We start from the raw sequence: 16,971 nt of genomic DNA, 5'->3' as shown, positions 1-16,971 counted from the left end.
TGGCGGCAGTGTCTTTCTCTGCTTCACAGTAAGTTGGGACTTTGACACTGTGCTCCCCATGCCCCGGGGACACCCACCTGCCCTAGGGTCTGCATCGGGCCTCTGCTTCCACTCCAGGCCGCAGCCCTTGCTAACAGTGCAGGCCTTGCAGGGTCACCGTGATGGCTCATAACACAGGCCCCTGCCACACACCAGACCCACAGCGGTGACCCAGCCGGGCTGCCGGCTCCTGGCTTCGGCCTGGCCCGGCACCGGCCGCACACATCTGTGCCGTGACATCTCTGTGTCTGACCTGTTTGAGGTGTGAGCCAGCAGGTGGGAGAACTCTTGTTTCTGTCTCCACCTTTCAAGTCAAGTCATTTTAGTGCATGGGAAGAGAGGTGTGGGGGGAGGGTCCTTAAAATCATGTCAAGCCTGCAGCCCGCAGCTTCCGCTCCACAACTCCAGGCTGCTCACATCAGAACCATAGATAGCTCCTTCCCGTCCAGCAGCAAGGACCACCTCTGTTCTGTGTGCGCTGGAATCCAAGGGGCATTCGGTGTGAGTGCGCACGGAACCCGTTAGCATGGGCAACCAGCTACTTAAGAATACTTCTAATGCGGCCAATCTGAGTGGAGGTTTACTCTCAGCTGAGGGCTTGCTTACCAGGAGAGGATCTCCAGCAGCCAGGAGGCAGTGCCCCTGGGGATGCGGCCGCCTAGGCAGCTGCTGAGGGCTGAGGAAGAATGCGGCCAGCCATTGCCACAGATTGGCATGGAGAGGGCGCTCGGAGGGAAAACGCCAGAGGATGGAGTGGACCTTGGGAACTCGATACACCCCAAGATTCTGTCAGTTAACACTTAGGGCTTTCCTTTTGAGATACTAGAAGGTTCCAGATTTACACTACACAGATCAGCTGCCTCAGTGGCCTTGAGTAAACTCCACCAAGGCCAGGGTCGTACGCCTCCACAGTGCTGCAAACAGAAGCCTCTGGAAAACGTGAGCTCTTCCCAGTTCTGCCAAAAGCACTTTCGGGAGCAGTGCCCTCACGTGGCCCTGTGCCAGCAGTTTGCAGAGGCGCCTTGAGCTTAAGGTTGGCAAGGGAAATAGGACGGTGTGTGTCCTTTCTGTGCCGACCCAGGGCCACCAGCCTCAGTGCTTACAGAAAGCAGTGCGACAAGGAAGGCATCCAGGCAGGTGTCATTTCACAGCAAAGCAACACCAATAAAGCTCCCTGCTGCCAGTACCCCAAACAGGCCAGTTCCATCACTTTCAAGGTCAAGAATGTAGCATAATTCACTGGAATTGCACTTAATGCTACATGTTAAATAATTAGTGGTTGGAAAATATGGCTGTAAGAGGGAATAAATGACCTACCTCGTTCTAGAACCTTCTGTACTTTAATATGGTTAGCACAGAATCCGCTGTACAGTTTGAAGTGGTCTGCATAATAGAGGAAGGAGCCTCCAAGGGAGAAGAGTAGCTTCTAGAAGGGGAAGGAAGAAAGTGAACTCAGACACGGCCTGGCATTTGTCAGATGCCACCGCATGTAGCGAGGACACCAATCAGATAAGCCAGGACAGCTCCACACCCATGATGGGTACAGATGAGACCAGGCAATCCCCCGACCTTCAGCTTCAGGGAAATGGCCTGGCAGCAGAACCCACCGACAGTATAAGTCCTGAGAGACACGGCTGCCCGGGCCAGGCTGCACAAGATGTGAGAGGTCAAGCAGTAAGGGCCACTTTGCTGCCTGCGACCGGTGATGCCGTCTGCGTCCCGACCCCGCCTTGCCACTGCCTTCAGCTTTCTCCCCGTCTCTGCATTCACACCCATGCTCTCTGAATAGAAGGCTTGGCCAGAGCAACCTGAGCCTGCGCCTTCTGCCCCAAGCTCACAGGCACACGCGGGGGGGGGGGGGGGGCGGGGGAGAGTGTGGGGGGAAGGGGAAGAGTCAGGTGCAGGGCAGACACTCCGCGTCAGCAGCCACAGTCCTGGCTAGCCCAGCGAGGTGGCGGGATGAGCTTGTGTGTGCGGCAGCCAGGCCAGCTGCATGAAAGCAGAGCTGCCCACCCTCCTGGGCACCTAACCCTGGGGCTGCAGCCTTCTCCAGGCCACTGGCAGAGGGCAACAGTGCAACTCAAGCAGCACCTGGGCCTGAACTCTGCATGGTTCCCACTCAGCAGGAAGCCCGACTCTCAGGCACTTACTCGGAACTGTGAGGGGGTTTCCAGGACGTTAAAGTCAGAGGAGGCCGAAATCCCATCCTCCAGGGTCTCCAGAAAGACCTTTTGAAACTCCAGCATTTCCGGCAAACTTCCGAAAAGTGACTCCATCTAGGTGGAAGCACAGGATGTGGAAGGGGGTGTGCGCCACGAAGACCTGAGGGCCACCTGACGGCAGGCCCCCACTGTGGCCCGGACGGCAGCCCCTCAGCGAAGGCCACGGAACTCCCACAGACCTGCCGCACAGCTCCTAATTCTGGAATAACCTTTAAATGGATGTCCAATTCTCAGAGTTCAAACTGGGTTAGAAGTGGGACTCAGTAGGAAAGAGCTAATTACTGTGGTTTAACTTTAAAATTTCAAACATGTTGAAAAGCCATGTGGGGCTGAAGCCCATGGCCCGGATGGGAAGCGCGGCCAGTCTGGTGCCCGAGGAAGCGCTGTGCCACGTGGCTCTGGGTCAGGCCAGGCACGGGACTCAGCAGCTTCTGACATCCTGGTTGTGCTCTGGGGAGTGGCAGGTGTACCCAGCCCAGAGGTGAGCCACAGGGCGGCTGGACACCAACCCCAGCAGTCAGTAGACAGAGCAAAGCCAATGCGCACCTACCTCGTCTTGGGTAAGGAATGTCTCACTTTGAAGTGGCTCCAGGTACAACTCAAAGAGGCAGCTCAGATCCTGAAAGACACGAGACGGCCATCTTTTCCACACCTAGATTTCCACAATGCCGGGGACGGTGCTTAGGAGTGGATGACGCTCATCTTTCCTGGACTGCCCAATCCTAGAAGTGGTTATCTTCCCTGGATTCTGCACATTCCTTTGTAGCTCGGTCACCTCTCCTGCTTACTCTGGTACCTTGCCCACAGCAACTGGCTCTTGGGAGCGCTCACTTCCCTGAGACAAAGCACAGGCTGGCCAGACATGACCGCGGCTCTACCAGATCTGCATCTCCCACAAGAGCTCCAGCATGGAGCCGGGAAGGACAGCACAGGATCTGGGCGTGCCCTTCAACTTGGAGGTTGCCAGAATTCCACAAGTGCAAGAAACAATTTCTAAGGGTTTGCAATCAGAACTTTTGAGACCAAAGCCACATGTGGGTCAGTGCTAAATTAGGCCATGGCAGAACAGACCGTGTGGCTGCCTGTGTGCAAACCCCGTCAGGTAAAAAAGGTTTTGAATTCAATCATTTGAAGCCAAGACCAGGATATAATGTAGTGACGGCAAGGTTTCTCTTCCATGCTTCATTCTATAAATAGTGAATCTGAAGGCTGCGAAGTCCCCTACACTGAGGTCCACACGGTGCCAAGCAGGAGTCAAGGCCCAGCCTGGAGCAGGTATCAGGTGCCATGGTTAAGATGCCACTGAGGACAACCACACCCCATACTAGGGTACCTGGATTTGCGTCCTGCAAGGCAGAGGGAAGGGCCCCAGTCACTGGGCCTTCACCTTCCACAGGAGACCCAGCTGTTACGGCCATTTGGAGGGTGAGCCAATGGACCTAAGATGTGTGTTTCACATTTCACATCTATTAGACTTGCAAACGACTCAGAGAGCTGTGTGAGGCCCAGTGTGTCCCCGGAACCTTATACCTCCTTTCTGAGAGCAAGGCCAGGTCTGTGCTGCCCCAGGCTCTCCCTCCCTTGACCTCCCAGGGCTGTGCCTAGCAGGGAGGAAGCCACTGGGTCACATCTCTGTGACACACAGGTAGAAACGCTCAAGAAGCAGGCAGAAATCCAGGTTCAACTACAAGTCCAATTCCATGTTACATGGTGACAACCAAAAGAAAAACACGAAGCAGGGACTGGAGATCCCGGGAGGCCCCAGGTGCCAGTGTTCTGGTCAGGAAGTGGCAGGGTAATGGCCCACAGACGGGGGTGCCAGTCGGTCCCTCTTATCACCTCCTCCCAGCATCCATCTCTACCTGTGCCACACTGCAGTGTCTCTCAGCTCAGTGACCTACAGCAGTACGAGTCACACAGGAGACTGTGTGCTGCCAGAGTGGTGTAGTGCTGGCATCCCGCCAGAGTGCCACTTAGTCTCAGCTGCTCCACTTCAGCTCCACTCCACTTCTCCAATGACCTTGGGAAGCAGTAGAAGATGGTCTGAGTGTTTGAGTCCCTGCACCCATGTGGGAGACATTGGTCTCTGTGGAGGTCAAGGGTCATGGACAAGGTCATTCTGCTCTGAGAGCCTGGCGGGCACATGGGAAAAGATACGGCGGTAAGTGCAGGCCAGCTGTGATAGCTCCAGCATTTCTGTCCCCAACAAGACCAAGACCGGGGGCTCCTCGTGGGGTGATGCTCAGCTCTGTTTCAGGCAGAAAGAAGCTAACAGCCACAGGGTGGGCTGAGGCTGCTCTAAGAGCCCAGCACAGCAGGGCCAAAGGTCTGTGAGGACAAAGGGACTGGGGCACCAGAGGGGACCATCAAGGTCACAGCGCACGACAGAGGCAAAGCCAATGCTGGGAGCTCAGCCTCCACTCCGCGCCTCGTCGCTGCGATGGCCGACAGGTGCAGCAAGCACAACATCACTCCGAAGCTTCAGCAACTTCTCCAGGCAAAGGAGCTCTGCCTTCCTGGGCTCCTGTGCGCTCCACACCACCTCCCTAACCACTCTCTGGGGACTGGTGAGATAGGCACATCTGAGTTCTTCAAGTGACTCAGCGGACCCCACCGTTCATGTGATGCCCAACACACACGCCTGCAGGGCAGCGCCAGTGGCAGGACCTGGGGTTGTGGGCACTTCTGTACCGACTGCTCCTCAGTTCCTGCTCACCTAGAATGCTCTCTCCCTGTGCACTAAGCCAGCACAGACTCACTTCCCACAGATTGTGAATGACTAACCAGAACATCTGTTTCCATAGCAAGAGCTACCTTGGTAACCAAAAGAGCCAAGAGTCTAGTGTTTTTTTAGATTTCTCGCAGTTCTTCCACCCATGCCACCACTCCCATCCCTTCCTTGCAGTAGGTCCCACGAGTGGCAGGTGTCCCGGGCAGAGGTGAGTCGAGGCTGCCATCAACCGACAGAAAGGATGCCCAGCACCGCCCTCACCTTCACATAGGACTTCTCCGTGTCCACCAGCTCCTGGATGACTTTGCGGAGGCGGTCTGCGTCTGACAGGTGGCGGGCCAGTGGCCGTGGGGGCAGGTCCTGACCCTCCCTGGCACCGTCCATGCCGTTGGTCTGGCTGTGGGCGAAGTTCCTGCACAGTGTAGCGATCTGCTCAGCGCTCTGAGAAAGAAAAGAGGTGGAGAGTGAGGCACACGTACCTGGATCAGCCGCCCAATGAGGAGAGCAGGCTCCCTAGAGTCCAGGCGGAGGGCAGAGGGGCTCATTCACCTGGGACCACCACGGCTGCCACTGCAGATCCCGGTAGGGAGGACCTGTGCTTGCACTAGCGTCCAGCACTGACACGAGACAGCCCTCGGTTCCCAGACAAGAGTTAAGGTACAGGGCTAACGCTCTGCCATCAGTGAGCCTGCTCTAAAACCAGGAGGTCATGGCTTTCTGAACAGCACACAAAGGACGTGCCCTGGTCCTCCAAGGACGGCCTGGTCCAACTTTCTGTGCCCCATGAAGGAGCAGCTCGGAAGACCTGCAATGGTGCAGTAGTATTAGGGGAGTGCAGCATGCAGACAGGCCAAGGTTCTGCTCTCCAGCCCCACTAGGTGGGCCATCTGGTGCCAGGTAGCAAAGTGATGAGTGACAGTCTTGGGCTGACACACTATTCTATCCATGGAGCAGAGACCAAGAGAGAGAAACACGAAAAGGCCTCTACTCACAGGGACCCGGGCCCGGAAGCAGGCACAGCCAGAGAGGAAGGTGAGCTGTAGCACCTACCAGGTGTGGGTCTGACCAGCCCTGGACAGGGGTGGAGGTGGGGGCTCTCCAGAAGAGGAAGCTGAGCCGACCTCAGCATGGCACAGCTGTGACTATCAAGCAGGTGAGCCACTCCAAGACTCATCCAGGCCATGGGGGCAGGTGGGAGCAGGGACAGCTGGGGGACTCTGCATCCTCGGTGGATCTTCCCAGGGAGGAGCCAGGCGCATGCTCCAGCCTCGGGCCTATCTCCTTCTGTCACGCCCTCAGCATCCTGGACTGTACTCGCAGTATCCTTGAACTCCTCCTCTCCATCCCTCCAACACTGGCAGCCTGGAAATTTGTCAAGGATAGGACCACATGGACCTGGCCACAGGTGCCCAGCTCAGTGGCTCACAGGACAGTCAGTGTTTTTTCCCATCATGTATTGAAACCTCTACTGAATAGCAGAGAAGCTGTGATGGCTGTCAAGCAGCTATGACACATGTCCATCCTCATGTGGGAACCTTCCGCTCATCAATTACAACTCTCCTGTCTTTAGCTCACATGCCTTCATGCCTGACCTCTCTGCATCTCCATCCAGAGCGAAAGGTGAAACGTGTTGGAAGCATCTCTTGGTGCTCAGTCTCCTTCCCCTGGTTAGCCATCTCAGCACGCACGCGCACACACACCACGATGACCAACCATGGTGGCCCGATTTGTGCTTTTGTCTCCATGCTGTCACTTGATAAAGTTTCTTCAAAAGGACGAACAGATGCCTCCTGCCCACCTGCCCCTGTTCGATGCCTTGGCCTCTCACCTCAGCGTTTGATGGAAACATGCCATCCACATTAAAACCCAACACTGCCCTGCTGTTTGGCATTTCAGTTCAGCTTGGAGGGCGCAACTGAAGCCAGCTCTGCTTGCAAAAAAAAAAAAAAATGTGGAAGAGATCCCTACTCGAAAGACAATGAGGCAGCATGGAAGACAACACGAGCTTGGATGGAACAAATGGAAAACCTAGCACAGGAAGCTAACAGAAGTATCCCTTGAGAATGGCTAACTCAGAAGGCTTCGGGGAAGAGGGGGCAAACTTGGTGGTAGTTGTAATGGTGTCCTGGGAGGGACCCGCTGCCCAGGACAAGCCAAAGGAGTGTGGGAAGACGAGGCAAGTCATGGTTAGCCAGGTGGAGGGGCAGGCAGAGGGCAGATGGAGGGGCAGACGGAGGGGCAGGTGGAGGGGCAGGTGGAGGGGCAGACGGAGGGGCAGGTGGAGGGCAGATGGAGGGGCAGACGGAAGGCAGGCGGAGGGCAGGCGGAGGGGCAGGTGGAGGGCAGGTGGAGGGGCCGGCGGAGGGCAGGCAGAGGACAGGTGGAGGGGCAGGCGGAGGGCAGATGGAGGGGCAGACAGAGGGGCAGGCAGAGGGCAGACGGAGGGGCAGGCGGAGGGCAGGCGGAGGGCAGGTGGAGGGCAGGCGGAGGGCAGGTGGAGGGGCAGACGGAGGGGCAGACGGAGGGGCAGGTGGAGGGCAGACGGAAGGGCAGACGGAGGGGCAGGCAGGGGGCAGGCGGAGGGGCAGGTGGAGGGGCAGGCGGAGGGCAGGCAGAGGGCAGGGGGAGGGCAGGTAGAGGGCAGGAGACAGTGTAGCCCCACTGTGTGTCTGCAGTGAGAGCTCCCTCACTGCTGAGCTCTTAGGAGTTGCTTCTCTTTGAACCTTAATCTCAGTGCAGAAGTCAGTCTACCAGGTACTAAGCCTCTCACTGGACACACAGCAGATAAAATAACTGACTTCCAAACATGCCGAAGTAACAGAAATACTAACAATTCACCTTGGATACACAGATACCTGTATCTAATTTTCTTTTACTTTGCACACAAAAGCATATTTCTGGCAATGTTTATCAGAAGATATTCATTTTGGGGTAAAATTTCAAAGACTAAGAAAACAGATGTAGATCTTAAGGCAACAATCATCGAACATGTCTCACCTCATGTTGGAACAACACTAGCCAGCAGTGACCTAAGAGCAAACACCTACGTGACTGCAGATCCGACTGACCTGGAATTCAGCAGGCCCCGCCATCCACAGGAACCAAACGTGTCCCAAGTGATGTCAACATGTGGGCTGTGGGAGAACTACTGGTCGACCTCTCAACACAGCTACATTCTGCTTGGGTTTCCCGGGAGTGGGTCTGCCCGGCTCACCCGGTCTCTGAGATCTGCACTGCTGAGTGAGCACGGGCAAGATGCATGGACTGAATTTCCGAGACAAGAGGAAACTGGACCTCCACTGGCAGTCTGGGGTTCCAGGTCTGGCCCCCTGTCCTGATGGCAGAAAGCCCACCACACGAACACGAGGACTCCATAGCTCACTGTGTTGGAACCCTCTGTCCAGGGAGCTCATAGGATGTGCGTCTGCATTCCGGAACATGCTTCCAGGCTACAGAATCTATATTAAACTCACATCCACTGCAGACAATAAGATCTGACAAAATGCAGCCTAAGTGAAATGGCGTATGGTGAGATCACAGCTTTGCCTGCCTGGGATGTCAGAAACTCCACCTAACAAGGCAGTGCTAAAATAACAAGATTTTAAAAATAAAGCCTCTTGCCATTTTCGAAAAACTCAGAATTCATTTTGAAAAATGCTTCTGGTAGGATGAATTTCCAAAAAGTGAATGGAAGCTAAGATTTGTCCACAGCAGGCCAACCTTGGAAGGTGTTGCCATGAAGCGCTTTCACAGCAGAACACACTCCGTGTGCTGCCTAGGGGGGTGCATGAGGTTCCCAGGGATGGAAAGCAGACGGAGCTCCCAACGGGAGAAGGATCCATGATCAGAGCGTGGCTGAAGATGGTATCTCAGAGTGCCCCTCACTGATGGTCCCCAGGACAGAACAGCGACAGGCAGCATTCCACAGCTCTGGGACGTCTCCTTAGCCACGGTGGCCCTCTGCCTTGGGACACCCCCACACAAGGAGGGCGAGCAGAGTGGAAAGCAAAGACAAGACTCATGGATCTTGAGTTCTAGTCCAGGCTCTGCCCATATCCCGGGCAAGCCTCGTTTCCGAGCATCAGTGTCCTCAATCATGAAATAAGCAGCCGCAGTGTCAAGCCCACCAAGTAATCCTCAAACTATCAGTTGGGTCAAGAACAAGTGGGAGGCTGCACCTGCTGACCACGTGCTGCGTGCCCAATACCTCTCAAGCATTCCTACCAGGCACACTGGCACCGTATGTTTCCCAGCACACAGCAGGGCTCTCAGGGCATGCGGCCTGTGTCCTCTGGCCCATGTCCCGCACAGCCCAGGTATGGAGCAGAGCATGGCTAAAACACGCCTGCCGCCCCTCTCAGCTGCCTCTGTCCACCACGTACGTGGCCAGGGCTCTCCTGGCACCAGTAGTCCTACACATGTGCTCATCTCTGTTGACACAAACACACAGGCAACTGACACATCCCAGGAGTGTGGCCTAAGACAGGCGATCCCAAGTTAAGACGGTGTGGGAGAGATCAGTAGCCTGACTGGCCAAAGATGCAGAACAGAAAACACTAGAACTCTAAGAGTGCACCCCCAAGTGGTGTCTGCCAACTGGAGCAAGCAATGCTGGAAGCGGGGCTCACCATAGGCCGGGGTTCCACACAAGATCACCAAAAACATATTTTCTCCCCATTTAGAGTAACTAAGAGCCTTTCCCCCTAAAACCAATGCTGTCTAGAAAAGCATCAACAGCGACCGTCGGGTTCTCCAGGTGATGCTAAGGCTGGTCCCTGCTGCAAAACGATGTCACTGTCTTCCTAGGCGGTGAGCAGGGTGTTAGATGTGGGGCTGGAATGTGCCAGTGAAGTCTTTACTTGGTCCTGGCAAAAAAAAAGCCCAAGGTGCCTGAGCTGTTCCCGTGCCCACCCCACACTCTTTAGGGTGGACAGGAGCAGGACCTTGCCTAGACCCAGGCTCTGCATTGCTCCACTGACTCCGCTGGCCCCGCTGTCTGACACTGCTCTCGCATCAGAAGGCCAGCACCAGGGCTCCTCTGGATTTAGAACATCCGTTCCCCTGATCAGTTTCAGCATTTCACTCGCTCTTACCTGGAGGCACGTCTGCTTTCCCATTTCCCTCTGAGTTCTGGCACAAGCAGCTCAGTATCTCATATTATCAGAACCATCTCGAGGTTGGGGCAGAGATGTGGCAGCCAGCAGAGGCTGCACAGGGCTGGCCACGAGTCTTTCACAGCATCAGCAGCTGGGTGGGCAGTGCGCCCAGCTTCCCTGGCTTGGTTAGGGGCCCCAGGAACTCCACATTGCTTTCTCGGAGGCACCTGTTGGTGCTACTTGGCCTCAAAAAACATGTTTAGCCTAAGAGAATAGGTTTAAAAGCGCTGCATCATTGGGGCAGAGTCAGTATAGAACCTCTGAGAACTAACCAACAGGAGCAGCTATTACAGCTAGTGGCTGAGACCCTGTCTGCAACACCCACACTTCCTGGCTTAGGACCTGGATTCAAGTCCCAGCGAGGCCCCTGATCCCAGCTCTGCACTCACACACCCTGGGGCAGGCAGCAGCTGATGGCTCAAGTACCAAGTGATCAGCTGTCAAACTACAGGCAGTTCGCCAGGTCAGATGAAAGACTATCTAACAACCGGTCAGCTTACGCTGAATGTTATTAAAGTCATCATTTAACCTTGAAAAGTCCTGACGCCATCCCCAAACATCAGCAGCACAGGGGAGCTGGAGGGATCACCTGGGGTCAATGACAACACTGATGGGTGACACAGACTGGGGTTTCGGATGGAGGTAGATACACCCACCAACCAACATCACCTCATGCTCCCTGCGGGGAACAAGGCTGGGCCGGGGTGCTACCTGTCCAGCCTCTGAAACCCGGACCGCCCCGTCTCAGTCGGGACAGAAATACAGGGCTGAGCTCTGCGGTAACCCTAGGGGCAGCCGGCAGGGCCCGTGGGCCGAGTGCAGGGCCAGGCCCAGGTCCAGTGACCACAGGGAGGCTTGGCGGATGGCGAGGAGGGAAGCAGGTGACTGAAGTCACACCTCGGCAGGGTGGTCAGGCTGTAGCGGCCACACTCACCGGGCGGGGGAGGCAGGGACAAGCTTATTTGGGAGACAAGCCACATGGAGTGCAAAGTCCGGGGAAAGAGAAGGAAGCTTTACGCTCATCCAGGCGATACCAAAAAGATGAAGTGCTGCTCACGAAAGCCTCAAATCCCTGGTGTCCTGCCCAAAGCCAGCTCGGTTCCCAGGGATCTCACAAGGCAGAGGGAGCAAGCGCCACAGGAAGCGCCCACCTGAACACGGGGACGGTTTGGAAACGCCGTGGGAGACACACACACAAGCAGAGGGGACGGGGCTCGCTGCCAGAGGAGGAAGAGATCTACATTTTTAAAAGTAGCTTCTACATATATTTACTATTTATAAAGGTGTATGCTAGGTTTTTTAAAGTACATGTGTATATATACATATATAATAAATGCAATATGGTTAACGCTGCATTTCAACTTAGTTTAATTTTAATCTTTTGGCTTATCTGAGTTTCCCCACTTTTTATAGTGGCTGAACTTTTTAAAGATTTATTTACACTTTTTTTTAACTTGAAAGGCAGCATTAATAGAGGCTGAAGGAGAGAGAGAGAGAATCTTCTATCTTGTGGTTAATTCCCAAATGGCCACAACAGCCGGAGGACCAGTGTTAGGCTGGTCCGAAGCCAGGAGCCAGGAGCACTAGGAGCTTCTTCCTGGTCTTTCAGATGGGTGCAGTGACCCAAGCACTTGGGCCATCCTCCACTGCTTCCCCAGGCCATTAGCAAGGAGCCATATCAGAAGCAAAACGGCCAGGACTCAAACCGGTGCCCCCGCAGGAACCTAGCCCCTCAGTCAGAAGCTTACTGTACTATGCCACAGCAGTCACCCCTGAAATCTTTTTTAGTAGAATTCTTTCCTACCCGCTTATGATAAAAAATGATCTGTGGCAGAAAATGGCCAATTTGGCAACCTGTTTCCATGAGGATCCCATGATGAACAAGAGTGGCCGCCCCTGAGCTCGCAGCACCGAGACTGTGACGGGAAGGACAAGCCTTGAGTAGGGAAACCAAATGCAATCAGTGTCCACAGTGCGGGGTCCCAAATAGAACAGCGAGAGCCACCCTGGCCGGAGCAAGGCCAAGGCCACTAACCCTGAAGCCACACCTGCCAGGTAGAGGGCAGCTACCTGGGCACAGAGGGGAGCCTGCAGGTGCCAGTCAGCAGGAACTGCAGGCCAGTGTGGTCACAGCCCACAAGCCAGCAGCATCAGGGGTGGACAGGGACCTTGCAGGGATGAGGTAAGTCATGTCCACCAAGCAGGAAATGGTGGCTCTCTATTGGCAACATGAGTCTGGGCTGGTGCTGTGCTGCACACAAAGCTCCCACTTGCAATGCCGGCATCCCACAGGGGCACAGGTTGGTGTTCTGTGGCTCGACTGCCAGCCCAGCTCCCTGCCAATGTGCCTGGGAAGGCAACAGAGAACGGCACAGGCACTTGGGCCGCTGCATCTACGTGGAAGGCCAGAAAGAAGCTCCTGGCTCCTGGATTCAACCTGACCCAGCCCCAGCTGTTGTGACCATAAGGGGAGTGAACAAGCAGATGGAAGACTTTCTTTCTCTTTCTCTCTCTCCTCAAATAATTAAATAAATCATTATTTAAAAAAAAAAAAAGCTCAGAGGAGCACCACTTGGTCTGGTCCTGGCACATCCACAACCCCCACAGACTACTGGGCACCCACAGTGCAGCTGACCAGGCCCTGCGCTGGCACGCTCCCAAAGCGGCAGAGGGAGGAAAATTCATATGCCGGAAGGGTACACAGAGAGCCTTCAGGCTGCTGACTGCACTCTCAAACAGCTTCAACAGCTGGGGCTGGGCCAGGCTGATGCCAGGAGCTTGGAATCCACTTGGGACTCCTTCATGGGTGACAGGACCCCAAGGGCTTGGGCCATTTTTTTTTTTTTTAAGATTTATTTATTTTTATTGGAAAGGCAGATCAGGAGAGACAAAGATCTTCCATCTGTAAGTTCATTCCCCAGATGACCGTGATGGCCAAAGTTAGGCCACTCCAAAGGGTGCAGTGCGATTCTCTGTTGGGTCTCCCAGCGGGTACAGGGTCCCCAGGATTTGAGTCATCCATAAGCAGGGAGCTGGAGGGGAAAGGGGGCAGCCAGGACATGAACTGGTGCCTTCATGGGATCCCAGAGCTTGCAAGGTGAGGAATCAGCCACTGGGACATCGTGCCAGCCCCCTTGGGTCCCCTTCTACTGCTTTCCCAGGCTTATCAGCAGGAACTGGGTCAGAAGTAGAGCAGCTGAGACTTGAACCAGCACTTACAGGGGAGCCCATGTACCAAGCCACATCACAGTGCCAGCCCCAGGAGTGTCACTCACGCTGGCACTGCCTTCCCTCACATTCTGCCCCCTTGGCACTGCCTCAGTGCCCAGGAGAGACCTGCATCAGCACCTCCCAGTGCGCTGCAGGCTATGCTTTCTTAAACAATTACTACTTTCCAGTTCTAAAGATTTATTTACTTACTTATTTGTTTGAAAAGCAATCTACAAAGAGCAGGAGAGACAAGAGACAGCTCTTCCATCTGCTGGCTCACTCCCCAATGGCCACAATGGTCTCAGCGTGGCACTCTCACGTGGCTACAGGAGCCCAAGCACCAGGGCTGTCTTCCGCTGCTTTCACAGGCCATTGGCAGGGAACAATAGAAAGTGGAGCAGCTAGAACATGAAGGAGCACCCATATGGGATACTGGCACTAGGGGTGGAGGATTAGCCTGTTAAGCCATTACACCAGCCTGTAATTGCCCTTGCAACAAAAATTTTTCACAGTATAGTCAAAAACCTGGCCACTGGAACTGTGGCTTAGTGAACAAAGCAACCATCAGTGATGTCGGCGTCCCATATGGTCGCCAGTTCAAGTCCCTGCTGCTTTACTTCTGCTCCAGCTCCCTGCTGACGGCCTGGGAAAGCAAGCAGAGGAGGATCCACTTAGCAGACCTGGGAAATGCTGCTGGCTCCTGGGTTTAGTCTGGCACAGCTCCAGGCATTACAGCCATTCAGGGAGCGAAGCAGCAAATGGGAAACCTGTCTCTCCCTCCCTCTCTTCGTCCCTCCCATCCCCCATCTCAGTAACTTTGCTTTCAAAGGCAATAAAAATCAACCTAAGGAAAAGGAAAGGAACCCTGGCCATGGCAGTCACCAGCCAGGTGACCCTGACTCAGTTTACCCACTTGTAAAGTAGGTACTATATCACACCGGGTGGCTCAGCAGACTCAGTGAGATAAGACATGTGAAATACTTGGCTAGAAGCACAGGAGCAAAAAGATTTGTGCTCACTTGTTCTCATTTGCCACGGGAATTTAATGCCTCAAATCCTGCTATTTTTAGAGGTCTGGAAGGATAAAACCCTGGATGCCAAAAGGAAGGGCCAGAATAATTGATTTTATCAGAATATTTATGGAGCCCACACTTCTCCTTCCCCGGCTTTCTTCTGAGAGCTGGGGACAAAGGACAGACAGGTGACAAGGACGGTGACGAGGGCAAGTGGAACACACACAGCAGCTCGCACAGAAGGAGGGGAATAAGGCAGAGAAGGGGCACCCAGAGGGCTGTGCTGTACCAGTACACTGCCTCTGGACAAGAAAACGATGAAGGGAAGTGGGCTGCTTGGATACACGTAGGCAGGGTGGCCCAGCGGACACGTATCCGGAAGCAGGAGGAGGACTCTGACATGGCAGTGGACACTCGGCTGCAGGTGGCACACCCCTGGAAGGGCAGAGCTGAGCCTGTGCCTGGAGTCTGGAAGCGTCACGGTCACCGCGAGGTGCCTTTCTGGGTGGCATCAGGACCCAGCACCTGCTCCCGGCAGAGCTGTGCAAACAGGCAGAGAGCCAGGCTGGCTGGTGTGTCTCTGCTGTCTGCCTTCGGCTCAGTTTTCTGATTTCACAGGAGTTCGAGCAGAAGTCGGGACTGAAAAAGAGTTGTGCCCTCTGCCAGGGACGCCTTGAGAGCTAGGGCGGCATCTTGGCATGACCGGGGACTCTCCCATAGGATATCCGGTGTTTCAATGTCTGGCGGGCAGAGGGTGCACAGAATGGCTCATCTCCTGAGCACGTGCCCCAGTCTTGTACCCAAAAAGGCCGACCGCTCACTTCTAAGGCATGCTACCTTTCCCTGCCTGCTGCACGCCAAGGTGTGAGACTCCCACAGCCCCACTGAGAGACGGGTGCATGAAGGCAATCAGAGTAGACGGCAAGCCCGGGGCTGTGAGCAGCCCACCGACCAACAGTCATCGCAGAAAAGGCTTTATCAGAACTCCAGGCGCGCGGTTATTCTATGCATCGTGGCTTTAGCACAAAAATGTGTCAAGCCCTTTAGGAGTTTGTCAACTCCCACAATAAGAGAAGTGAAACCACACTGAGAAGACTGTCTACAAATGAAGTCTGCATGTTTCAAAAGTGAATCCTAAATGCTGTCTAAAAGGGCCAGCATGTTGGCCCACCTACTCCTTCACCTCCACATTCCAGCATCCCACTTGGGCACTGTACAGGTCCCAGATGCTCCACTTTTTTTTTTTTTTAAAGATTTATTTATTTTTACTGCAAAGTCAGATATACAGAGAGGAGGAAAGACAGAAAGATCTTCCGTCCGATGATTCACTCCCCAAGTGACCACAATGGCCGGTACTGTGCCAATCCGAAGCCAGGAGCTCTTTCGGGTCTCCCACATGGGTGAAGTCCCAAGGCTTTGGGCCGTCCTCAACTGCTTCTCCAGGCCACAGGCAGGGAGCTGGATGTGGAGAAGGGCCACCGGGATTAGAATCAGCAACCACATGGGATCCCAGGCGTTCAAGGCGAGGACTTTACTGCTAGGCCACGGCGCCGGGCCCCAGATGCTCCACTTCGAATCCCGCTTCCTGCTAATGGCCTGGGAGAACAACACAAGATAGCTCCAATGCTTGACACCTGCCACTTCCATGGCAGGCCCAGAAGAAGCTCCTGGCTTCTGGCTTCAGTCTGATCCAGCTCCAGTCATTGTGGCCATCTAGGAAATGAGCTAGCAGACGGATGACATTTCTGTCTGTCTGTGTAACTTTTTCAAATAAATAAATAAATCTTCAAAAATATCTGCCAGGGATTCCTTCAACATGTAGCCTTCATTCTGCCTGCGTTAAGAAAGTCTCCGAATCAACTTCCAACTCAGTTTTGGAGAAAAGCAAGTTCTTCGCTGTGACTTTCCTGCCCGAGCGGCGCTCCACCCGCACGGCCCCGTGCGGAGGTTCTTAGCCCGGGCCTGTGCTGCCGTCTCATTCTTCCTTCAGTTTTCCCTCACAGCCCACACTTTGGATCTGATCATCACACATGTTAAACTTGGGAATCCACGTTAGCGGCTAGCGCTGTCAGTGCGTGCTTTCATTCCGGCCGCTGTCTGTGCTTAGTGCCAAGTGTCTGAAATGCAAATTTCCATCGCAGAGTTATGACTCTGGCTTAATTCTTGGCAACTGAGAATAGACACGAGGGCTTCAGAAATGGAATTTAAAGATAATGTGATTTTCCATTACAGAGAGTGAGAGAGAAAAAAGAATCTTCCACCTGCTGCCTCACTCCCCAAACAGCCCTAATGTCCAGGGCTGGGCCAGGCCAAAGCAAGGAGCTTCACCCAGGGCTCACACCGGCACATGCATAGGATGCTGGCTGGCACTCAGGTGACAGCATGCCCTACTGTGGTCCATCCCCTACTGTGCCCATCCCCTGCCCCATCCCCTACTGTGCCCATCCCCTGCCCCACCCCCTACTGTGCCCCATCCCCTGTCCCAGTTTCCCAAGAACTTCCTGAGACCCTCTCACATCACTGAGCAATCCTTGCGCACACAGTTTTCAGTATTCAGACAATTTCCTTGAAATGAGGTTTTTAACCTTTTGCATGTTAAC

General features: G+C 54.5%; 1 protein-coding gene across 1 annotated transcript in view; it reads right to left on the bottom strand.

The window, feature by feature from the left end:
• The window catches only part of TIAM2 (TIAM Rac1 associated GEF 2), a 440,232-nt gene that overhangs the window by 8,139 nt on the left and 415,122 nt on the right, over positions 1 to 16,971 (bottom strand). Inside the window, 4 exon segments of the mRNA XM_040965572.1 lie at positions 1,357 to 1,465; positions 2,190 to 2,315; positions 2,812 to 2,880; positions 5,254 to 5,433. Of these exon segments, the coding sequence (XP_040821506.1) occupies positions 1,357 to 1,465; positions 2,190 to 2,315; positions 2,812 to 2,880; positions 5,254 to 5,433 (484 nt within the window).

This window comes from Ochotona curzoniae, unplaced genomic scaffold (assembly GCF_017591425.1).
Source record: "Ochotona curzoniae isolate NIBS_2020 unplaced genomic scaffold, NIBS_Ocur_1.0 scaffold_3890, whole genome shotgun sequence".
In the NCBI taxonomy this organism is placed as follows: domain Eukaryota; kingdom Metazoa; phylum Chordata; class Mammalia; order Lagomorpha; family Ochotonidae; genus Ochotona; species Ochotona curzoniae.
The sequence above is the reverse complement of the archived record's forward strand: the minus strand, read 5'-3'. Positions and strand labels throughout refer to the sequence as shown.